This window comes from Doryrhamphus excisus, chromosome 10 (assembly GCF_030265055.1).
Source record: "Doryrhamphus excisus isolate RoL2022-K1 chromosome 10, RoL_Dexc_1.0, whole genome shotgun sequence".
In the NCBI taxonomy this organism is placed as follows: Eukaryota; Metazoa; Chordata; class Actinopteri; order Syngnathiformes; family Syngnathidae; genus Doryrhamphus; species Doryrhamphus excisus.
The window spans coordinates 3,176,656-3,201,944 of record NC_080475.1 but is presented as its reverse complement, the minus strand read 5'-3'; the positions used below and the strand labels follow the sequence as shown (position 1 = coordinate 3,201,944).

General features: G+C 39.1%; 2 protein-coding genes across 4 annotated transcripts; both read right to left on the bottom strand.

Annotated features, from left to right (window-relative positions):
- Positions 1–215: 215 nt before the first annotated feature.
- On the bottom strand, positions 216–12,837 carry LOC131137401 (carboxypeptidase Q-like). Of its 3 annotated transcripts, XM_058085320.1 has the most exons (12): positions 12,790–12,837; positions 12,643–12,698; positions 12,226–12,355; positions 11,926–12,135; positions 11,647–11,763; positions 9,885–10,092; positions 9,598–9,805; positions 4,518–4,629; positions 3,101–3,192; positions 2,043–2,138; positions 1,618–1,723; positions 216–1,371 (listed from the first exon to the last, which is right to left on the bottom strand). In XM_058085320.1, exons 3-12 carry the CDS (start codon positions 12,353–12,355, stop codon positions 1,211–1,213), a joined length of 1,440 nt encoding a protein of 479 aa, XP_057941303.1. In that variant the 5' UTR covers positions 12,643–12,698; positions 12,790–12,837; the 3' UTR covers positions 216–1,210. The 3 variants fall into 3 exon arrangements, with proteins under 3 accessions (XP_057941303.1, XP_057941304.1, XP_057941305.1); XM_058085321.1 differs by having other exon boundaries at positions 12,643–12,792; XM_058085322.1 differs by lacking the exons at positions 12,643–12,698; positions 12,790–12,837 and having other exon boundaries at positions 12,248–12,355.
- A 1,419-nt stretch (positions 12,838–14,256) lies between these two features.
- On the bottom strand, positions 14,257–24,217 carry LOC131137418 (syndecan-2-like). Its single transcript, XM_058085359.1, has 5 exons — positions 23,948–24,217; positions 18,994–19,114; positions 16,403–16,551; positions 16,056–16,323; positions 14,257–15,971 (listed from the first exon to the last, which is right to left on the bottom strand). The coding sequence occupies exons 1-5, from the start codon at positions 23,996–23,998 to the stop codon at positions 15,808–15,810; spliced, it is 753 nt and encodes a 250-aa protein (XP_057941342.1). The 5' UTR covers positions 23,999–24,217; the 3' UTR covers positions 14,257–15,807.
- Positions 24,218–25,289: the final 1,072 nt, after the last annotated feature.

The following is a 25,289-nucleotide window of genomic DNA, read 5'->3' as shown; positions in this document are numbered from 1 at the left end:
AGTGCAGCCAGGAAACATGCTAGGAACATAGGAACACTGTTGACAATGAATTACTACAACTTCATGGAATAAATACTAGATTTGAAGTTATGAATGAAGGTCAGTGTTTCTGATCGTGTTAGGCCGGAAGAGAAGGCTTTGCTGGCCCTGATTGCAAAAAAATACAGTTATCCTGTAAACAGTTGTCAACCACCCAAGTCATTTATATATATATATATCAAGGATTCTTTTTTTAATCGCCTATGTCATATTTTAAACATTCATACACAATTGCATGTACAAGTAATGCATACATTTTAATTGAATATGAAAGTTGCATGAAATAAAACCACAAAATACGATATTTCACTTCCAATGTTCAAGGAATATATGCTGCTTTAAAAAAAAAAACAATCAAGGTAACACTAAAATAACATCTTAGATCTGAATTAATGAAATATTCTCAGTAAATACTTTGTTCTTTACATAGTTAAATGTGCTAACCATCAAAATTATCAATGAAAATCAACACACTACTTTGACGTAATGTTCTTAGTCCTTCCCTTTAATTTTTGGAGAAGTATACTGTATATACATCAAAGAGGAAGATGACTAAATGCTCAGTTTTTCTTAAAAAAAAAATGCGTGGGTTTTCTCCGGAGACTCCAGTTTCCTCCCACATTCCAAAAACATGCTAGGTTAATTGGCGACTCCAAATTGTCCATAGGTATGAATGTGAGTGTGAATGGTTGTTTGTCTATATGTGCCCTGTGATTGGCTGGCCATCAGTCCAGGGTGTGCAGTGCCAACGGATTGGTTTTAGTATCTTTAAAGCAGCCCGTGTTCATCACTTGCATCTTCTGAAAACAGCCAACTTAGTAAGAGTAACGCCAAGTAATGACAGTTTATTGCTTGAAATAAAACAATAAAAATATTCATTTTAAAACTTTTAAAAGCACATGTAAATGTGGTATGCAAAATAATACTTTTAAACAATGTAAAATGGGAAATTTTAAACAAACATGTTCCATTTGTCCCTCCTGCTTTATGTTAAAGCAGTATGACTTAAAGCCAGTAAAAATAAAAAAAATACAATGACATTTTTTTTCCAAGAAAAATCCTCCCTTATTAGGTGATATTTTGTGCAATGATAGCCTTCCACCCATACATACAGTACATAAAACTGCTTAGCTACAATGTCATGGGCATCCACCTCCAGTGTGCTACCTGTCTACCTGGGTAGCATGTCCTCCAGGTCGGCTACCACAAAGGCCACCACGGCCCAAAGTGCAGCGCAGAGGTCCATGTCCTGAGGGTCCTGAACGGTCATGGTGTCAGCTTCTGTGTGGTGGAACCAAAAGTAGCGACTGTCTGCCACATGGAGGCTGGCACCTGATTGAGGTACAAAAAAAAACAAAAAACAGTCTGTGATGATATTACACAATCAGACAAGCTAATAATAATAATTTTTGGATATTACATCATATTTTTTAACTGACATCTTTCGCAACCTTCAGAGAGGAAGTGATTCTCCATGCACAGCAAGTTATACAATCTTACCACAAAAACTAGCATAAAATACTTCCTATTTCCCTTTGCGGCAAGCAACGTCATGCTGCAGAGATGAAAAAAACTGACCCGGTACTCCGGCCTGCATCCAAGGTGAGATGTCCGTCCCCTCACCATGCATCTCCAGCTTGGTCGTGTTGAGAGGAGCCAACAGTTTGACCACTTCCTCCATCACCTGTTGGTACATAAAATAGACTGGCTGCTCAAAATGAGCAAAATTGGGCAAAACTGGCAAAATTAGGATTGGATTGGAAATGCTCATTAGTCCCCTAAAGGTGTGCACTAATTTTGTGGTGATCTGGCCAAACACCTTAAAGTGACAGTGGCTGCTTTGGAGAGCGCATTGAGCTGTGTGACCAATTCCAAGTCAATGTCAGTAACAGTGTCAAACTATAACAACAGCACCACCATGTGGTAAATATGTCAAAGCAAAGGACTTAATACAAAACCATGTTGGTGCTTTTTTTTTTTGCGGGTCTTGCGCGTATTTTCACCTTTTGTGCTTCAACACTGCCAGTAAACTGCAGCGCCACTGGTTTGAATGTCCCCATGTCCGACTCCATGACCATGTCAAAGTTGGACACGTTCGCCTGAACGGGAAAAAGTGGAGTTGAGAAAAGAAACAGTAAAGTGAGACGTACTGATTACATTTGATTGTTGAATCTGATGCTCAAGTGGGGGGGGGGGCATTGTGGGTGGGTCACAATCGACCAATCACATATCATAAAACTTTTGTTAGTTTTACTTATTACCGAGCACATGCAATTATGTGTATTAATAGTTAAAAATACCGTATTTTCCGGACTATAAGTCGCACTTTTTTTCATAGCTTGGCTGTTCCTGTGACTTATACTCCAGAGCGACTTATAAATGAAAAAAGTGTTTATGTTACATAAACACTGGACACCTTTTCTGTTCATGTTTATTTTTTGTGTAGCTGAATAACCATTGTGTTAGCATATCTTACACCTATTCAGCCTGTTCTCTGATCTTTTATTAATGTTAGAACTTGCCTTCCAAGATGACGTAATGTCTGTTTTGGTCAAGTAGTTTGGAAAATAAATTACCCGCAAAAAATGCGACTTTTGTATTGTTTGTATTGTTTGTTTTTTTTCGACCTAATTTTTGGCCTAGTGCGACTTATAGTCCGGAGCGACTTATAGTCCAGAAAATACGGTACTACATTATCACACAAGGACATAGTGACAAAATGTGTGTAACTCAATGTGGTTCGTTAAAATAGATTTTTCAATCTCATTAAGGTCAAGGTATCCTTTCACCTACAAATGTGCTGACGATTACATTTTTACTTTGCTGACTGACTCTTAGAGCTTTAAAAATGTAAAATCCTTCATCAAAGGAGCTCTGTGGTGAATTTTAAGTGTTTTCCTGCTGATTTGTGAGTATGGAAAAGCAGAACGTGCCATAAGCAGACGAAGCAACATATCTTGCTTAAGTGACTGTTTTGGCTTGACCACAAAGCCACAAGCAAGACGAAGACTCGTGTAATTCTGCTTTCTCGCACTCTCAATTTAACACTTAGTTCTTGTACCTTGTGGAGATTGAAGTACTGCTGCGCTCCGACTCCACCCGCCTCCTCGCCTGTCCATAGCACCGTGCGCATGGTTCTCCTTGGACGCAAACCTGGAAACATAAACGGAACCGCTTCACAATAAAAAAAAAAAGTATCCCTATCAACTGTTGTATTTACTGTATTTAAAAGGCTGTACGTTACAGATAACAGTTAAAGTGGGCTCCCGCTTGCCAAAATGTGCTGTTATGGTAAAAGCACAACAAACAAAAATAATGACAATAGCTGAAATTAACAAGTGAGCCAACATAATAACTTAATAATTGGTTCCAGACCCAAAGTAGTAATATTTCCATCGTTATAGCATTAAAAAATGCTGTTTACGAGCTTCTAAATACAGCTTTTCATATTATTAGAGCCCTCTAGACATGAAATAACACCCACATACTCATAATAAGAGAAAACAAGCCATTTACAACGCATGCTTGTGCAGGAAATGTGTTCCCTAAGGGAGCTGAGTGAAAAGTAAACAAAAAGTGAATGCGATTTTTACTTTAAAAAATGTTTCAAACAATTGAAATCATACAGAAAATACATTTAGAATACATTCAATTGACAGATATTACCATTTATTTTATGGTATTATTTGTTGTTGTATTTTTATGTAACTGTTTGAAAAAAAAAAAAGCCAAGTCTGGTGCTTGTCAATTCCTGCCACCTAGTGGCCAGTGTAGAATAATACATTCACAATTTCAATGCCTCTTCTTAATTCCTTGTATGTTTTCTTTCATTTAACCGTTTTTATGCTTCAAGATGCTTCATTTAGGCTGCATGGCGACCAAATGGTTAGTGCGCAGGCCTCACAGCTAGGAGACCCGAGTTCAATTCCATTCTCGGCCATCTCTGTGTGGGGTTTGCATGTTCTCCACGTGCATGCGACTCCTAATTGTTCATAGTTATGAATGTGAGTGTGAATGGTTGTTTGACCATATGTGCCCTGTGATTGGCTGGCCACCAGTCCAGGGTGTACCCCGCCTCTCGGCGGAAGACAGCTGGGATAGGCTCCAGCACCCCCGCGATACAGGAGGTAGAAAATGAATAAATGAATGAAAAATGCTTAATTTAGGCAAAAATTGCTTAAATATTCATATTTTATTTTTACTAATAGGCCGTATTCAATAGCATGATTAATTAATTAGTATATCTTTGAAAAAGTACAAATGTATAAACAAAACTAAAAGTTTAGAGACTTCCTCATTCAACATAATGCTGCAAAAAATTAAATTTCATACACTTTCAAACACTTAAAATAGTGTAGCCTTATTTTATCACAAACAGATGTGAGGAGAGATATTTGTGTTGTGTTAAAGTACTGTTACCGGTGAATAATTGAACAAGCTTTGTTTACATGTGCTTGTGATTGTTTATCTTGGCTCACCTAGATCTCTGATGAGTGACAGGGCCTCCCAGGATACCACGGCTCCACCCCCATCGTCCATGGCACCCTGGCCCACATCCCAACTGTCCAGATGACCACTCAGAAGCACCACCTGGCAGAAATATGTCCAAGAGATGGAATCGTTGAAAAGAGATGTTGGCACATCGGCTTTGGGGACAAATACTAATTCCGGGAATTTTGTTGCTGGATTCGTGTCAGCAAACAAAGCGGGGACAATGACATTGACAGATTGCATCACTTTGAAAGGAAAACATCATCAACAGAGGCAAAGATCTTGTTTCATAATCAAAACCCCCCTAAAAGTCCCCATAGGTGCGCCCTATGTGCAGGCAATGTTTTAAGTAACACTGTAACATTCTTGCTTTGTAGCTACTAGCAAAAAAGACCTTTTTCTTTAGCTTATAAGATCAGCGGATGCTATGATGACAGATGACTACTTAACAACGGTGGCTGTAGTTACATGAGTCCAAGTCCAACCAACCCAAGTGTATTTGTTGGACAATGGGCTGCATAGTTATAAACTAGGGATGTCACGATACACTCACTAGACAGGATACTACACTATATTACAATATCTAACAAAACGAGACGATATTTTAACATTACTTTTAAAAAATGACAAAATATAGGACTGAACAAATAGACTTTTTCTTACAAATTGAAACAAAAACTAAAAATGATAAAAGTTAAAATAATGAAACTAATCATTTATGTTGACGTGTAGTTGTAAAATATATGGCAGATTGCATTAGTTAATGCTAAATAAAAAACAAAAAAATACACCTCCCGTGGTGCTTACAGTGCGCTAGCAGGAAGTAGTGAAAGATCACATGTTTTGATTAAAGTCTGCTGCAACAATCGTGTTTTTAATCTGACAAATCTTAAGTAACTTTGATCAAATGTAAAAGTACTACAGCTTATGCTTGGATGTTATAATTCCGCCAGCTGTTCAACTCTGATGGTTAAAAAAAACGCCACCAAGGTAGGTTGGATTGCAAGGTTTATAGTGTGCTTAATGTCTTACTTAATGTTCGGTTCCAATCCTGCCTTGCGCATTGCCACTTCCATATTACATACGTTATCATTCATAGTTGTGATACCATAGTTTACAGCAGGGGTCACCAACTCTGTGCCCGCGGGCGCCCATGCGCCCATGTGGACCACTTAAGGCGCCCGTGAGGCATCTTCTAAAAATAGCACTGGTCACAAATTATCATTGTTATTTTGTGCTTTACATTTTGAATCAGAATTGCTTACATTAATGTATTTTTTTTAATCGTCTTATAACATCAAAAATTAAAACAAAAATAATTCAAAGTTCATGTGTGCGCACGCGTCCGCTCACCGCTTTTCTGATACAGTGCAGCGGTGATGAGGAGTTAGCTTACTCGTGCAGTTTAGCCCCCAAAAACATGGCAGAAAAGCGAAAAAAGACTTACATTTTCCACAGTGATTGGGAGAAATAATTTTTCTTTACGTATTTTGACACTAGGCAGGTGAAAAAAAAAATCACAGAAAGGTGTTCACTCTGACTTTCAAATATGTGAGCACATAAATAAATGTTTCTTGTTAAAAAATATGTTTTTGTTACCATTATTGTGGAAAATAATTAACATTGATATGTGAGCAGTCGCTTCACATAGTGTTACTACTATATTCCTTTTGTTCTGATTACTAAAAAGTGCAGTTTTGTCATTTTGGAAGTTCACCGCAAACAGGTTATGTAGCAATTCATACTATCCGTGCTCACAAAGTAGCCCTCGGCCTCAAAAAGGTTGGTGACCCCTGGTTTATAGTATTATTGATTGGGGCTGCCCTGTTTTTAAGAGACAGATTTTCTCCAAATGAGAAAAATAGTCATGTTTTAATCTTGTGAGATCCCATTACATACAGAAAACTACTGGTGGCTTACCAAAGCACAGATCGGAATTATAATTCAATTCAGTGTAAAAGCGTCCAGCTGAATGGGAACATTCAGACAACTTATTTGTCTGTGATGACTGACTGACTGACTCAACCTCACACTTTGAGTCACTAAGCCCTAAATACCCATCCCTGTGTACACAGTCCAACTACTTTTACCATGTCCATCAAGTCACGGGTTTCATTTCCCTATTCTATATTAATAAAAGTGTTGGTTCATATATACAAAGAGGAATTGGCCTGCAGTAATTAGACAACAATGGGCTCTTTGTGTCTGCCCCTTTGGACTGTATCATCCTCAGGTAGTACATTAGATTAGATTAGATTAGATTAGATTAGATTAGATTAGATTAGATTAGATTAGATTAGATTCAACTTGCAGTGAACAAAATGCAGTTAGCATCCAACCAGAAGTACCTTAGTAGTAAGTAAATGTAGAAAAAAATGGACAGATCTATGTAAAAAAACTATGACAGGCTATGACTATAATACAGTGAGGATATGTACAGGGATATAAATGACTATAATATGGCTATTGTAGATTATACAGATTATAAACAGTATGGATGTGACAATATACAGTAAACCTCGGATATATCGGATTCAATTGTTCCCACTGGTTTTGTCCGATATAAGCGAAATCCGTTATATGCGTATACCGGAAAATGTCCGTTTTACGCATATATCGGATTTATATCCGGTATATGCGTAAATCGGATTTTATCCGTTATAAAAAGGCACTTCCTTGACTATGTTTCCAATGTACCTGGACTGGGCAATGAAAAGAGACGTGAATATAAATCGCGCAGGCAACGCTGCAAATGACGTCGTATAGCGGCCTGTCACGATTCGGCGAATCGGAGCGCCACGATGCGGCCATCCGATATATGCGAGGGAAATTTAATGGAAATGCATTGGAACGGGACTGGAGATTTTGTCCGAAATAGGCGAAATCCGTTATAAAAAATCCGATATATGCAATGAATTTTTATTGGAAATGCATTACAGAAAAATCGGTTCTTTTTTATCTGTCCGTTGTGAGAGAATTTCCGATATATCCGAGTCCGATATATCCGAGGTTTACTGTATAATAACAGTAATATATACAGTATTGCAATGGAGTGACTAGAGTATGGCTATTTCAGATTATATAAATTATAAACAGTATGGTCTATGAATGCAACAAGATATTACAGTAATATGTACAATAGTGCAATGAAGTAGTACATGTGTGTTTTGTAACTGTAAAACGATCAGGCCTCAATTTTACTGGCGTGATACTGTAAATGATTAGAGGCTGGTACACTAACCTTTCACAATCATCGAGTTCCGATGAATCATCTCCAACCTTTGCTGTATTCTATTTAATAGCAACGCATGACTCAACATGTAGTACTTAATACTGTTGAGTTGAGTAACACGTATCCATTTAACATTATGCTTGTTATTGTGGTTTCCAGCAGTCTAATAATGTTAGTCCATTCTAATGTAGCTACATGCGGTAACCAAAATACTAGAAAAAGCTCTCTTGTATCATGCAGTACACCACTAAAAACCACTAAATGATCAAAGGGTACATAATGTTGTGTACTATACTTCCTTCTCGATAGCACATTTTGGAGATTTGTGCCGCAGGGACTTATCGGCTTATCAAGTTCGACCCGTTTTTCCCGGTGTGCAGGTATGTGCCGTCTCAAAGAACCTGCACAAGTCAGTTAACAATGCATGTCGGCTCAGGTTGTGGTATGTGACATACTGTACGATAAGATTCTGATAAAGCAAAGCTACATTTTTATACCTTGTTTAGTTTCAAGGTGAAGAGACCACTTTGTTTAGTAGCCTAAACATCAAAACAGGAAGAGGAGGACTGTGCTGGAGTACAAAATAATCTGTTTTCGTGCGATAGTATGTAGAATAAGTAAACATGTGGGTTAGCTCCTTCTCACGGCGATGTGATACCAATGAAATCGACTTGAACCTCTAATAATACCTCTAATAATATATATAGTATTTTTATTAACCTTCCTCTTGTGTTAGCTTTCTGGTAGCATTTCTTATGTTAACATGGGTTTTGACCCATGTATTGAATCAGCTATAAAATACACTAAAAGCAATAATTTACTATCAAATTTGCTTCTTATGTCTTGGTTACCTTTTTAGGCTTCCTCATACATGAAAATATTAGTTTTAATACTTTTGGTGTGGGCATGTAGGCCTTTTTTTGTCACTATACCCCTCAATTTGAACGTCAAAAGAATAATATTAATAAATTGAAGGTTCTTTTGTTACCTGGCTATTACTAAGGGATATAGAACATATATCTTAAATCAATTAGTTTTATTTATTTTCTCATTTTAGTATTAATCACTAAAGAAACATCTATGGTGTTCGTGTGAATTTTGACTCATATATATTAATGTCAAGAAAAGATAGAAAAAGTTATTGTTTTCAGCAACAAAACTTTAGTATAAACTGAAATTAAAAAAGCAGAACAGGTCCAGATCTTGGTTCACTGTACTTGTTGCCATTCTTTCCATGATACAAATAGTAAATGTGAAATCAGCCAATCAAATGAGTGAATTCCCCTCACATGTCTGGACATTGTTTTTCTGCTGGTATACTGGAAAAGCGGTCAAAATGAGAATCCCTTGAAGCTTACATGATGAGAAGATGAGCTGGTTGTCATTGTGTTGGCTAATTGTACACTTATGATTTCAGTTGTGGCTCAAAATATTGCTTTATAGTCATATTATTATAACCGACCCTTAAGAATACAGTGGTCATAATTTCAACCAGACCATTTTAAAATGTAGTAAAAAAACATTTTTTTTTGTTTTATTTTGTTGAAATAGAGTTTCCTGACAAAGTCAAAAAGCCTTGATGCAATAAACAAATGTTATGTGATTCTTTTTATGTATTAAAATGTAAAACGGGTCGGTGCCGACTCTAACACAATAGGAGGGTTAAATCCAGCACAAGTGCTCTGAGAAGATAGATAGATAGACTCCACACAGTAAACAGTTTGCAGCATGCATTTCCCTTATAAATAAATTCATGTTAAAGTCCCATGCAAGTTCATTTGGAATTGAGAACATACTACTGTAAATAAAAATGGCGGCAGACTGGAAGAAGGTACCTGCTCAGGGTGCTGCCATCCTTTTATCTCTGCCACCGTGTTGAAGGAGTCGGCGTCTGGAAAGGTCCTGGCCGCCATAGTGAGTCTGACGGTGATCCGCTGTCCCCTCTGTGCTATACGCCACATTAGCTCAGCATCCTCAATGGTGATGCACGCGGCAGGGATGCGCTTCACGCCATATTTGTAGTCCTGCCAACCGGTGTGAGGACTACAAGGGAAAAGTAAGGAATATATGTAAACATTCACTTGATTACAAAGTCAGCTAAGACTGTAAATATGTACTGTACCTATTAATTGAGAAAGGAGTGATGGATCGGATGAGCGTCGCCACGGCTCCAAATTTCGATGCTTCTGAAGCGCCATAAGAACGGTAAGCCACTGTCTCCCCGTAGCTGACAAACGGCTGATTGAAGACAACGATCTTTCCCGAGACCTCACTGGCTCTGCGCTTCAGTTCCTCAAAAGACTGAACAATCAACACCTCCGCTTCAATACCTTCAGACAGCGAATATGTAAAAAAACATTTAAAATACACAGTGTTTCACCATGAAAGAAACTTTATGCTACATTGGTGATACGGTGGAACCTCCAAGATCAGACACAATACAGGAGATCCTCACTACAGGGTCGCACTCTCAGACCACCCCTGAAATGCATTAATAACAAATAATTCAGCTAAGAGACCAAAGTTCGATTCCATAGAGCAGCTACACACAATAACCACCACAGAAAGCTTTCTCCATCTTCCAGAATCTGCACCTATTCTAGTTATATTTCCTTGGATTTGTACTTCCGGCCAAAACCGGTCTGTTTTCATTTATTCCACCCACGGGCGTTCCTAACTATGAACCATATAGGGATGTCCGCCACTCTGTGACATCACAAAGGAACGGTTTTTACCACACCTTTTGAAAACGAGCGATTTGAGCCATCCCAAACTTCTTTCAGGGCTCACTTCCAAATGCGCAAACCTTATTATCTGAAACTTTGTCATCGTTTAACACGATAAGACTACATTTTAACTACATTTATAGGTCAGAAAAGTGGAAAAAGCATAACAATAATAATGTGTATTTGATACGGGGCTGCACGGCGGACGAGTGGTTAGCGTGCAGACCTCACAGCTAGGAGACTCGAGTTCAATCCCACCCTCGGCCATCTCTGTGTGGAGTTTGCATGCGTGGGTTTTCTCCGGGTACCGCGGTTTCCTCCCACATTGCAAAAACATGCTAGGTGAATTAATTAGCGACTCCAAATTGTCCATAGGTATGAATGGGAGTGTGAATGGTTGTTTGTCTATTTGTGCCCTGTGATTGGCTGGCCACCAGTTCAGGGTGTACCCCGCCTCTCGCCCGAAGACAGCTGGGATAGGTTCCAGCACCCCCGCGACCTTCATGAGGATAAGCGGTAGAAAATGAATGAGTGACACAAGGTCATCTAACCAAATGCCTCCTCACTCACAGTGCAACAAAAACAAACATTAGCACAAAATGTAACTGTACCACAAAGACTATGCGGTAATGACAGTAAACACGACTAATAGTCCTGTATAAGTGTCGATTTCGATCCTTACATTTTTGGTTGCACCATGAGCGAGGTGAGCATTTGGGTTCATTCTAAAAAAGCTAGCTTTAGCGTTAGCTTTTTGAACGTATGAAAATTTTAACGTACTGCTAGGTTTACATCCCACCTCTTTCTGCTTTGGGTATGCTGACCTAACACGCATCCGCACATTATACTGGTTGTCAGCTAATGATAGCAATTTGGCAAAGTTTGGCTACTAACGTTAAGCATCATTCAATGTAGAGCCTAGTGTATATTACTGATTGTGTCAAATAACTGTGTGGTGTTGCATAAAAAGCCAAAGAAAAAGCAAGCCACCCACCCAGAAAGTATCATTTGAGGTCTTGCAAGATTTGCAGACGTCTCGTGTGACTCATTAGAGATGCATTAAAATTGGATGGAATTCTGTATTGTGCCATTACAACTTTGAGGTCCCACTGTATTTAAACTGACTTTAAAAATATCAACATATTCAATATGGCTGACCTTCAGGTGGTGTTCCTACACTGCTACCCAGTCCCAGTATGGCCAGATTCTTCACTCTCGGCAAAATCATCTGTGCACTCTCCATTCCTCTCACCCAGTGTGGGATTTTTACCGGTTCTGGTGAGACACAAAAATAAAATGTTACAGAGTTGAAAAGCGATCTTTCTCCATTTTATTCTTACATCAGACAACCAAGGTCGGTTTTACAAGGCTGTAAAGATATCTGAGGTCATGTGGCATTCATGCATCCAAGATGAACATTAACACAGAATGACTCACCCAGATGTACGTCCAAACCATCCTGCATCATGGCTTTGTACATATATTTAATAGCCATCTCCAAGTTGACAGAGCCGCTGACTCGGTTTCCGATAGTGTCGGTGAAGTCGGCGAGACGTCGATATGAGCGGTTCCGGGCTGCTCCAAACACAGCAAGGTCGATGATCCGTTTAGCCACATCGGCATAGCTTGAAACCTCTGCTGCCACATCTGGGATGACATTGCAGCCTAGTGTGAGCGCTTTAAGATTGCTTAGTCATAGACTTTAAAGTCAACACTTAAAAAGAGAGTTTGTGGTACTTTTCCAAGCAGTACTGTTTACATCAGATATGATCACAGTTGAGGGTTGGGGTCGCCCATCCACAGAGGTCAGCATGAAGACACCCACAAGGATGGAGAGGAGGGTGACCAGTTTGTCACCCTGCGCCATCTGAGGATACAGTTTTGTTAGTATTAGTATAGCAATGCTAACTGTCTAATTTTGAATTTCTATTTTAAAAAAAGCCTTCACATGGAATTGTGATGCAGTAAGAGTTTCACTTTCACTTAAAAGAAAGAGGAAGATAGCAACCGAGTCCCCAAAAACACCATTTAGGTAAATTATACTAGTTGTTTACGATGAATGAGATCAATGGAGGACTTCAAACAAGCAGCAGAGATTGATACATTTGACGATGTGATTGAAAGTGACTGAAAAGCAATAGAAATAACACGAACCCTTTCAGGTCAGGAGTAGAACCTTTATCGCTGCTGTTCGGGACTTTATATGGTGCCTTGACGGTGGAGTGAAATGCGGACGAAAGGATTTAACAGTCAGACAGTGAAATGTTGACACATTGACAGAACTGTGCTAATGATACAGACCGTCTCAGGATTGCTAACTTCCGCTCAGGACTATTTCACAATAAAAGCACGTGTCTACAAGCCCTCGGCAATAAAATACGTAACAAAAGGAAATAATTCAGAAAATACAAAAGAAAATTAAATATTATATTGAAAAAACTCTACATGTTTAGATGAGGAATTACAAATGATCCAATCCTCGGATATGTATGGCAGACCGTTTCCACCACTGAAAAAACTTAGCCAGATGAATTCATCCATTTTTAAATCAATTTAAACAGTCAAAATTCTAAGATACAAACTGCGCATGTGCCACATGTGTGTGTGACTGGATATACTCAGAGGCGGGGCCTAGGGTCCCGGCTTTTACGGGGTCCTCTCGCGAGACCTGGTGCCCCAAGTGCGAATACATGTACTGCACAGAAACAACAATGGGCATTTACAATGCAATTATGAAACAATGACGTGGCAACCCCCCCTTGGAGGACCCCGTATGGCCCTGTCTGTCAATCAGCGAAAGCCACAAGGTTTATCGGCCACTGGGGGCCCATTAATTTTGTGCTTTGGGCCCCCCAGGACCATTGCCCAGCCACAAGGTATACTATGTGTCTTTTGTAAACGTCCGACGTTTGCTTCAAGTGTAACGAATTGTCCTGGGTCGCATTCTTGTTCGGAGAGTAACCACCTTGTTTACAATTGTGTCGCCATTTTTTCTAAGTGAAAAAGGCGGCACCTGTTGCACATGCGCAGTTTGTATCTCATAATTGGGGCTTTTCAGCTGTTAATTTTGACTTTCTTATCTCATAATAACTTACCATTGGGATAACTTTTTTTTCTGTGGCAGAAACATATCTACTGTAACACTATACAGCAACTTTTAACACCTTACGATGAGAAATCCAAACTCCTCCTTGTGCCTGTCACTACCATCTGTGTATTCCTGTATGGATCATTGAGTTTGGGAAAACCTCAGGCCATTTGGTTCCTTCCACATTATGCTGGCAGTTCTGTGCAAACTGCAAACACACAGTATAATAGTTTAAGCTTGCAAGAGACTAGGACATTTTAGGTGCTGTCTGCAATGGGAGTCTAACATAATGTATGAAAAATAGGCTTCAGAGAATGATACTCCACTTTCATAGCTTTTATTAAATGTATCCATATAAAAGACAATTGCATACTGCTGGTTTACTAACAAATAAATGAACCAGAGCCTTCCAGGAAAACAAAAAAAATACATTTACTGTACACTTGACATAGATTACAAACTAAAGTAGCATAAATTAATACATATTATAATTACTAAATAATCCCAAAAGAATGTTTGCAGCAGCTAACCACTGCTTTACATTGTGCATGTGTTTGCATTTCTATTTAGTTTTTATATTTTTATATTTTAATATGTAGTTCAAGCCACTAAAGAGCTAGAGCTTCAATTTAATTAGAAGGAATAAAAACATGGATTTATAAGCAGTAAATCACAGCGGGTTAATGTTCATAACATTCTGTTTATTCCAGCCATGAAATGTAGGTAGTTTACCAGATTTCCACACATTATCTGGAAATGCATGGTAACGGAAAATTTGTAAACATGCCATGTCACTAACAAAAGGTGGAAGCTATTAAATTTGCAATTAAAAAAAAAATCGAGGTTTTAAATGAAACAAAAGTGTCTAAAAATACATGGTGTGTGAAATTAAACAACCGTAAAACAGATGATTGCGTTCTACTTGGGAATTAAAGAAACAATATTTTAGCGGCCAAGCGCAATAATCTCATGATCTTGAAAAACAAATCACTTTTTTTTCCCGAGCGGTCCAACTATGAGTCCACTTTTGAAAACAAACAAAAAAAAGAGCTGCTCCGAAATAACCTTCCCTGCGTCCACAAAGCAAACAAGGCATGAAAATGCTATGACATACGCTTAGCACCAGATTAAATGCTGAGATATATAACAGAGTAACTACAAATAACTGCATTAAAAATGGGAACGCTACAGCTGAAGACCAAGCTGTCGTTTTTCCGTCGCCTGTGTTTGACTGAAACACCTTATTGTGCAGAAAGGCCAGGACTCTGGGGACTGCGGAACAGCAGCCAAACCTGTTATTATAGCTGCATACAGTTGGCAGTCACAAAGGAATGTGGGATGGCCTCGCTTGCTGCACTCAGTCATCACATAAGATAGTCTTGTAAATATTGACAATTTCACTAGATGTGTGTGCAAAGACGGTGGGAATACAATGTATGGACTGGAATTATTTTCTTTAAATGGCTTTTGGAACTCAAACTCTCAAAAGAAATTACAAAAAACTTAATAATAATAATCGCAAATAAGCTACAATTTCCAAAGGCAACATAAGAACATTATATTGATCTGTTACAATGTAAAATTCATAAATTCATAAAGGGGGGAGGGGAGTACCTGCAGGACAACCACATTTCACGTACCAATACTGGACATAATATGGAATAAGATATTCACTTGTCACAACAGCGAATAAAAAAAGTTCTTACAGTCAAAGCAAAAAAAAAAAAAAGCGCTAAATGAAATGTAACAACACATGAAATCTGACCTTGAATAAAAATAAAAGGGACACATTGATTAACCTTTGGAATACTTTGCATATGTGGTACCATTTCATAACAGCATTCAAAGCTGTCCTACTCTTTGGTTTCAGCCAACTTCTTCCTCATTACCGTTTTCGACCGAGCTGAGACCAATCAGCTGCAGCGGCAAGTCCATTGTAGGGAGGCAGTGTGGGTTTATTAAGTAAGGCACAGTGTGATGGCTGTGATCCCGGGAGCCTCTCTTTCTGATTGATGCCCAAAATCCTTTTTTAACGATTACAACGACATGATTAATAGATTTCACCCATCCTGAGAATTGTGCATTGACTATAAAGACGAAGATGTCTAAAGAGAGAAGAGAGAGGGTTGCTGATGCTGTTGAAGATGCGGAAAAAAAAAAAAAAAAGGATGAGCCGTTCACAGTCCAAACTGGCAGGTGATGGTATCCATTTTGAGTCTCTACTGGTCAGTTCAGGCGTAAAACTCCTTGGTAGGCGCTTTCTGATAAGCTGTTGTGGACAGTTTGGTGTCGCCGAGATCGTAACTGCCTTCGTCCTTCTTCTTCATGCGGTAGGCGAGGAGGACCAGCAGAAAGACGGCGCAGAGCAATCCGACCACCACGCAAGCTATCACCGCTGGAAGAGACATGTAAAATGTTATATTTCCGATTTTTTTTTTTTTCACTAAATGTAGCCTGCTTTATTAAAAAATGCGCTCACCTGCCAGCACCTCCGTCCTCTCCCACATGCTCTCAGATGTCACATCATCAGGAGGGTAAAATAGCCTGCTGCCGTGACCATCGTCAACCTCGTTTGTCAGAATTGTGTTTGTGACTTTATCTTCGGTGTCTTTGACTTTGGTTTTGGAGTCGTCCCACCTATCCAGGCTGTTGTCCTCGTCTGCTTCTTTGGTGCTAACGGCCTCAGAGGTGGTGCTCAGATTGGGAGGAAGTGTGAACGAGTCAGCTACTGGGTCCTTAACTGGAACCTAAAAAGGGGACAAGCAGCCATTAGAAATGGGTGTACAGGCTTTTAGCAGCAGTGTTAGTATGGAGGAAGTATTTTACCTCCTTGATTTTAGGGTCCTCGGTGAACGCTGTCGTCTCAGTGTCCATCGCCTTGGTTGTTGGGTCTGCCGCGGATTGAGTTGGGAGCATGTCGTTGCTCTTGACCACGTTGACAAACTCTGTGATGTTTATCGTCTCCTCCTCTTTGTCTGCAAAAACATATTTTTATATGAGTCACTTTCCAGTGTTATACATTTAGTCTACACCTCACCATAAGATTTGTTGCTACAGTAATGCTTTAACGGCGATCGGCCCAGATGTCGTACAACTTTTGGGGGAAAATATGACAGAAAACTGCGCCTTTCACATGAGACTTCATCTTATACAGCCGAACAGATGAACGCAAGTTAGGGTGGAAAATGTGATGACAACCATAGAATTGTGCATTGTGTGTATGTGTGTGATTCCTTTTAGAGGACGCATGAGAATTGAGGTGATGTATGAAGCCATGTGTGTGTGTGTGTGTGTGTGTGTGTGTGCGTGTGTTAACAACATGTAGCGAGGTGTCATGTGCAGGAATGGGTATAAAATCAATTACATTATCATTACAATGTCTTACAATTATGTCAAGTTTATTGTTGATTAGTCATGTCTTAAAGCACACTGAAGCGCACTACTTGGCTTCAATAGCAGAGGCGGTGTTGATTCAGTCTTAAAGGGGAACTGCACTTTTTTGGAAATTTTGCCCATCATTAACAGTCCTTATATGAAACATGAACACATGTTTATTTCCCTTTTCTGTGCATTAAAACACAAGAAAACTAGTTAATTTCAGCTAGCTTACAATGCTGTCATTGGGATACACCTATTTCGACTATGAAGCCCTTGAAAAAAACCTCTAACAATGTTGCATGGTTTGATATACAGTACATGCTGTGAACATGTATTAACACATACACTGATAACATGTAATAGTTGCAGTATCTTGCCGTATCCCAACTTGCAGCAAACAAGCATTTTTTTAGAGGGCTTCATTGTCTAATTAGGTGCATCCCAATGACAGCATTGTAAGCTACCTGAAATTAACTCATTTTCTCGTGTTATAAAGCACAGAAAAGGGAAAGAAATGTGTTTGTTATTGTGAATGATGAGCAAAATTGGGCCAAAAAGTGCAGTACCTCTTTAACTTCAAGTCAACATCACTTTCGGTATAATGCTTGGGTGGGCAAACATTCAATATGGACGCACACAAACTCAGTGTCTTTGTAATGCGAATAACGGCACATGCTATTGAAATGATGTGTTCAATTGTGTGAGTGTACATGGTGTGTTGCATAAACTAGCTGAAAACAAGCCTATCAAACAGCGGAATAGTGAACGTCTATCTTGTAGTCTTATGGTTGATGAATGAACCCCCCCCCCCCCCCGACCCCCCTTTCTCTTTTACATGCTACTTTTCCATCATACTTTCCTACAACAAAGTGGCCATTGTAATCTTGGCGGTATATTTATGGTGTTTATTGAATAATTGGCCACATACAGTTGTAGTATTTGGATGAGGCGATAGGCAATTTTCCTAAGCATTTTTGAGTCCCAGCAATAGTGAATGGTTTTAGTATAAAGTTGTACTTAACGAGAGAGACAGGTCCAGTACCACCTTTGTCTGGTTTTCTGAAACTTTATCCCTTTATGATGTAAAGTGATCATTTTTCCCCGAAAATCTTATTTGGTCAAATTCCACAGCCCCCCACCCCCCGGGCATGTTGGAAATTGGATAACACATCAAATGTGTACTTAAAAGTTTCATGATGGTGATGGTTTGACTCTGGAACAGATTATTTCAATTGTCTCCTATGGAAAAAGGAAGGTCAGTGAGCATCATGTAACAGACTGTCATCAAATTTTAAGGTTCTACTGACTATAGAAGATTATATAGAGGTATTTACAGCTATATCTGTTTGTTAGCAAACAGGCTACTTCCTGTTTAATGGAGGGTGAGGAAAACAAGCGTGATGCTACTGTGATTCTGGGTGGTGGATGGGTTCCATTGATGCTATATAGTGACAGTGTATCCAGATTCTCACTAAAGCACCTGCACGTTCACTTGTGTGGAAATTGGGTGGAAATCCGTGTAATTTATTTAACCGTCTCTGCTGCTATTTATTGTTTTACTACATGTCAAGAAGACTGCTGTGAAGAAGATAATTAGAACAAGACTTTTTCACAGCAATGTGCTATTTCATAATAGTGAGAGACCTTATTTTGGCATCGCAAAGTGTTAGAATGTGCACTGTGGATGTTTACAGCATAGTTGCTTAGATCCGCAACCTGACTTTTAGTACACCCAGATTTTACAAACCCACAAATGTGTCCTCTTGATTGCACAAAATGCTCTCCCCCGAGGGGCATAAAGATGACTCATTTCAAATAAAAGGTGAAATGTACTTTGCATCTGCTGGCTTCTAAGAAACCCCACTTAATACGTACATATCCCCCCGAGACAAACATCTGGTGCGCAATTGACGGAACACACAAGTATTTATCATGCTGTGTTAGCAAGTCCAATTAATAACAATATAAATGTACTTTGTGATATATGAAAAAAGACCACACCTAATAATCTATTGGCAGGAGATCAACATCAACCTTACCGTAGTCTCCGGATCCTGAGCCTGAGCCATCCCCGTCTTCATCATCTATTGGGAGTTCACCTGATGTTTGACCCTCGATATAAATGTCATCTCCCATAAATGACTGGGAAGAGACCAGCATCTGAAAAAGGAAACACTGTATTATTACTCATTCCCATGACTATCACCTACAAAGAGGAAGACGGAAAATGTCATCCACACTCACAGGCAACCATTGAATAGTTGAAACACAAAACACCTATCATTGTTGATCAGAGGAAGTACCCAGTTTCAAACATCACGGCACGCATGCGGTTTTCATTTACAGTAATAATTGTTGACGATATTATGATATAAATATTATGGAAGCATTACATTTATAGAATGCAGCGTAATACGGAGCTGACATTCCGTAAGAAACACACGGACAAAACATACACACAGGGATGAATGTGGCCCATTGAGATGTGAAGTATGCATGTCTGGTATGCACGCTATGCTTCCACTAACACAGGTGCTAACATGGAGAAAGGAAGCAAAAGAAGCTTCTTGTAAAACAGGTGCTGAAAACACACAAGAAGACACGGTAATAAATGTCGCGCAATAAGCGGATTGGTTTGATTAAGAGAGTGGCAATGAAGTGGGTATGCACGAAGCAGATGTGTATCTTCACGTTGTGAAATAAGTCACATTGTCATGAGTTGTTGTTGTGGAAATGGGAGAAGAGGCTTTCAGAAACCCGCAAAGTTTCAGATAATGAGGTTATCGCATTTGAAAGTGAGCCCTGAAAAAATCCCATTGCGACCAAATGGTAAAGAGAAAAAAATATATTCCTCTAAAAAAAATGTGACCAAAACAGTGTGGTGTTCCATAGTTGTGTCCGTTTGGCTACTTCCTGGTTCTTGAGGCATGTGTGGTCTAGGGATGGGCATAATAAATCATTCACTGTTGACCATGTGAACTGGATTTCTGTTCTTGAGGAAATTGGGTACATTACTTGGCGCTGTTGATTTGGTCTCAGTTAGTTTTCTGTCTGAAGAAAACCTCCACAATGGCACAACTTCTCCAGGTAGCATATAATATGACACTGGCATGGAAAAGGGAGTTCAGAACATTCTAAGAGGGCTTCTCCAATCCAATGAAAACAATATTTAAAAATAACAATTGATGAATGTGGCACAGGGGTCTAGTGGTTAGCGCGCAGACCTCACAGCTAGGAGACCAGGGTTCAATTCCACCCTCGGACATCTCTGTGTGGAGTTTGCATGTTCTCCCCGTGCATGCGTGGGTTTTCTCCGGGTACTCCGGTTTCCTCCCACATTCCAAAAACATGCTAGGTTAATTGGCGACTCCAAATTGTCCATAGGTATGAATGTGAGTGTGAATGGTTGTTTGTCTATATGTGCTCTGTGATTGGCTGGCGACCAGTCCAGACAGCTGGGATAGGCTCCAGCACCCTCGTGGGGAAAAAGCGGTAGGAATGAATGAATGAATAATGGATGAGTTAATCCTGCTAGCTAACAAACCAACACAATACCCATAAAGGTGTATATGCAGGACCTTTAACCACCTAGGAAAAGCATTTTAGGAACAGTAGGAACATTACCAGTGACTTGATTGACTTGTCAAATTACTCTTTGATATTTCCATTGGTCTTCATCTCACACCAGTGTCTACTTCCTGGACAGACTCTCCTTATGTAGGGGGAACGCTTCAATATGTGGTGAATGAAAGCAGGATTCCCTTTTAAGGCGATAGAGGCTAGTCTTACTGTGACCTCAGGTGGTTTTAACTACCGAACAGTCTTCCGCAATGCTCCTCTCATACAGAAAGCATACATTGATACCTGACCAAACAGATGAACTACACAATGTTAAAAAGGACCTATTGCAACACTCTGCGCACAAAGATTTATTGCAGCGACAATGTAACAGAATAAAATGCAACAGAAAAGTTTCACCATCTTGCCCCCGTGCCAGAAAGTTGCTATAATAATGCATGTGGGTTTAGCAGAAAAGCAGACATCTGGAAAACATACACGGTGTCACACACGCACAGCATACAGTATATACTCATCTGGTTGCCTGGTGCTTGGTCGTGAGGAGAAGAGTATGCTGGAAATAGCTTGGTCGCAGCAGTAAAACACTGAACATATGAAGCAGCCTAAAATCGTGGCCTGGGGAAATGCAAGATTTTGCTTTTGCAATAAATAAAACCACTTGGCCTTATAGTGTTATGGTAAAAATCAGGGCTCCAGACTAAAATATGAGATGCCGCAAGAGACTTTTTCCATCTACTTATGCATCTATCTGTTCTGGACCCTTATAAAATATATTAAATGTACAGTCGATGCCAGTGTGTGTGATCGCTTACGCTTGCATTGAAGTTGGACTATTCTATCATCTTTGTTTACACATTTTGCCTGGCTCCACAGTCTGACGACAGCTAGCTAGCTACCTATAATTATCCATCTCTTCTCTTGTCCACCGACTCTGACATATTGTGTTTAGAACAAACAAGTAATTTGGTTCGTTCTGAGCTTGTTTTCATCCCACGGGGAAATTACTTTGGCTGTCACGTTTAAAAAAGGTACATGCTAACTTTATAAAGTGTTACTTCACAACCTTGCTCTTTTGCCGCTGTTATGATTATGGCTTGTCTTCTAAACCCTAGTTGTGTGACAGTAACGCGGAAATTAGCTAGTTTGCCAACTCACATTAACTCCTAAAGAAAAAGTATATAGAAGAAGAAGAAGAAATGTATATGATGCCATCAACAAGGACAGTTGCGCTTTATTGTTTGAATATTTATCAGTAAAACAGTTAAAATGAGAGGAAATGTGAATGTTTACTTTGCAAGTCGGTTTTGTGTGACCTTAAATTTTCTGCTTGTGCTCCTAAAATTTGTAATTTAGGGGCCACTGTGCCCCGAGGAAAAAAAAAGTTAGTCTGGAACCCTGAAAATATTCCTCCCATGGGCTGCAGGTCAGTAATAATGACAGAATGGCAGAATGGGAGCATGGTTGTGTAACCCCCGTAAGTACACAAGGCTGTCATCGCTAGCATTATAGCAGCAGCACCAAACGCTATTGTGTACAGTTGGGCATTCACAGTGCCGCATAGTATTCATGGATTTATTACTTATATATATATATATATACACAAACTGTATTCTTAATGTATTTTTATCGCAAAACGTCCTTGCTAGCAGTCTATTAGCTCACAAGTACATGGAACCAGGAATCGTAGTCAGCTCAGTCGACCATCTATGATGTCATCAGTGGTTGACTGTCGTTCTGCTAACTCAGTTACGCCACAAGTCTCAAAAACGTTAACACAAAACACATAGTTTTACAATTACAGTTTTACATTATTGTTGCCAAAGACACAACAAAGCAGTAGTGAGATCAACAAGCACCAAATAGTTATTAATTCAGTAGAGTTTCCCACATTTTTAATCAAATGTTTGGTCCTTTTTTGACAGTACAATACCACAGCTATTGATGTAGGAACTCATGTGATTTTGGTTATGATCAAAACATGTATAAAGAAAACCGTGGAAATGGCTAGTTCCTAAACGTTATTCATATTTCCATGACTATATGTGCCCTGTGATTATTGTGACAGGCGTACTGATGTGAGAATCTACCAATATCAGTGTGTCTAATTTGGTTTTGGGAGCAAAAAAAAACAAAAATCCTTCTACTTTACACCTCCGCTAATACCTTTACAAGAGTATATTTGGCCATAAAGTTAAGAATAACTAGAAATACATGATTGTAGACGACCACCATAAAAAACTATTTCCTGTCCTTTGAATTGCACTCAATTTATGATAAAAAATGTAATAACTTCAGAGATGTCAAGTATTGGTACAAAAACACAAAATTTGAATGCAATCCAAATAAAACCTTGACCCGTATTCTGGGAATTTAAAGTTTATTTAATGTGAATGTATGATGAGGAGTCCAGTGTGCCCCTCGGTTTACCAAGTGGGATACATCAATGAAAGCAGGTGCCCGACTATCGCTCACAAATTTTCAAATGTATCCCACGCAGCTAGCTCCAAGCTTGCCCGGGCTAGCCCGAAGGGACTCACCGTGAGTCATCCATCCAGAAGATGACACAAAAAAACAGCTCAGATCTTGTCATGAGCAGAAAGCCCTCTCTCAACATTCATCATTCAAATCTCAGCATCTGAAAGACGGTTCCTCCGTTTTCGGATTTATTTCTGATACTCATTTCAAGCTATGAAGGCCGTATACAGTATGGACTGTAGGTGGGGAAACTTTATAAACCTCCTTTTCAATAACAGTCTCAGGTTTCAACTGGCTTGGTTTTAACAATAACCAGCCCATGATTCATAATTATGTTTTTTTTTATAAAGGTGGCATAATTTCCAAATACTTGTACTGAATTCTACCTATTGGATCTTTTGTTCTATGTCGGAAATAGACCATAGGTCAACCTTAGACCATTTCCAGGTGTTTTCCAGCTTTACCACAGATGCACAGAGGAGAAAACAGATTGCTTTTTAGTTGTTGAGGGAGAAAAATGGCCTCAGGCAGCATGTGGACTAAACTTGCTTTAGGATAAAGCTTAATCCAAAGTGCGTGGGTGAGAATAAGTCAGTTTTTTTCGTGAAAGTAAAGAACAGACTGGTCCTGTGTGAACTTGACACCAATCCAGGCACTTACACATGCACTGAAAAGGCCTTGGCTGAATATTCGCCAAACAAACAACATATTTTGTAAACAAGCAGGGATTTCGTGTTTGTGAGGGTTTTAAATAAAGTTATTGTTACTTTAAATAAAGTTAAATACAGTCCAGGTGGACCAATTAGGGAAAAAAGTACAAAAGTACAGAAAAGAATTCGTTTTTTCGACAAAAACAGGACAACACGTACAGGCCCAAGTTAGAAATTACATATTAAAGTAAAAAATGAAGCTGTAAGGGTCAAGTTAAAGCAAACTTACTTTTTCACTGACGGCCAGCCCGACCAGGAACAACAACCACAAAGTCCTCATCTCAATTTTCAGCGAGACGGCGGTCAAGTGGAGAGAAAAAAACAATTTAAAGTGCCAAAAAGGAAACGTATATGTACTCGAAATAGTGTTAAGTCCTTAAAAGTCTATGGTCGTCGCGCTACGGTTGTTTTTTTTCCCCCGACAATCTTGATAAATCTTCGCCTCTCGGTGTTCCGCAGCTGTATGAGTCGTGATGTGGAGTTCAGACTCACAGTCTGGAAAAGTTGTTTGGTCTGGCAAAGGCAGCGTGACGCCGAGATGACGTCATGACGTCCTTACGTCACTTGAAGCGGAAGTGAGGGGTGTGATTTACGATTTTTTTTCACTTTTAAATGTTTGTCTTCAACAAAGTTATTTTATAGTATATAGTTAATTTAAATGTTTTTATATAAATCAAACCCAATCAACCTCATATATTTTTAATATGCTTTTCTCTTTCGAGGGTGACCCTGGGTGATTGGACTGATTGCTAAGCCAATCACGGGGCGCGTGCACGCACTGTATGGACAACCATTGACACCTATGGACAATTTAGGGTATATCAGTTAAACTAACATGGTTTTGGAATGTACCCGGAGATAACCCACTCAAGCATGAGAAATATAACACGCAAACACCACAGATATATGCTCTCGCAAAGATTCGAACTTAGTCTCCTTACTGTTAGGCTGAAATGCTAACCAGTGGTATTTTTGTCTTCGCATTATAGCCTCTGTTCAAATTAGCCTAAAATGACAACGCCACACAACAAAATACATATTTGTTACTCGTGACAAATATGTAATAGGTGCGTGTATTTGCTGATGTTTGAAGTGTGAATGTAAACGGACTGTATTGTAATGAGGTGGTTTATTTCATTGTCTCAATTGGAAGTGCGTAAGTCCCACAGTCAGCACTCCTTTGAACGCATCACTAACAGCCATGTCGCACAGCTGCACTCATTTTGAAGTGTTTATTGTTCAATTAAATTATTATGAATTAATTAATTATTGATTCAATTAAATTTTTGTTCTTAGTATTTTGTCTGGTTTTACTGTTACTTGTGAGTAGTTTTGTCTTGTTTGCAAACCAGCCAAGTGATGTTTAGTGTTTGTCTTTTTGAAAATATTTTTTAAATAAAGTAAGTCTTTATAAAAAGTCTATCTAAAAGTCTTAAGTAAATACATTGTATATTTTATTCCACCTGGTCTTTTGTATTCATTTTCCAAACTTTCTTAAAATGTGATTAAAGTACAATAAAACACCCCATAATGAGCCATTATCATTATTAAATTACCAATTTCTTTATTAC

Excerpts from the sequence above, each read along its gene's own strand:
- LOC131137401 (XM_058085320.1), bottom strand. The coding sequence starts at position 12,355 with ATGGCGCAGGGTGACAAACTGGTCACCCTCCTCTCCATCCTTGTGGGT. Across the intron at positions 4,630-9,597 it reads GATGGCAGCACCCTGAGCAG|GTGGTGCTTCTGAGTGGTCA; the intron begins GTACCTTCTTCC and ends TATTTCTGCCAG. Across the intron at positions 3,193-4,517 it reads GTCACTCATCAGAGATCTAG|GTTTGCGTCCAAGGAGAACC; the intron begins GTGAGCCAAGAT and ends TTATGTTTCCAG.
- LOC131137418 (XM_058085359.1), bottom strand. The coding sequence starts at position 23,998 with ATGAGGACTTTGTGGTTGTTGTTCCTGGTCGGGCTGGCCGTCAGTGAA. Across the intron at positions 16,552-18,993 it reads CTCAGGATCCGGAGACTACG|ACAAAGAGGAGGAGACGATA; the intron begins GTAAGGTTGATG and ends ATGTTTTTGCAG. Across the intron at positions 16,324-16,402 it reads AGGACCCTAAAATCAAGGAG|GTTCCAGTTAAGGACCCAGT; the intron begins GTAAAATACTTC and ends TCCCCTTTTTAG.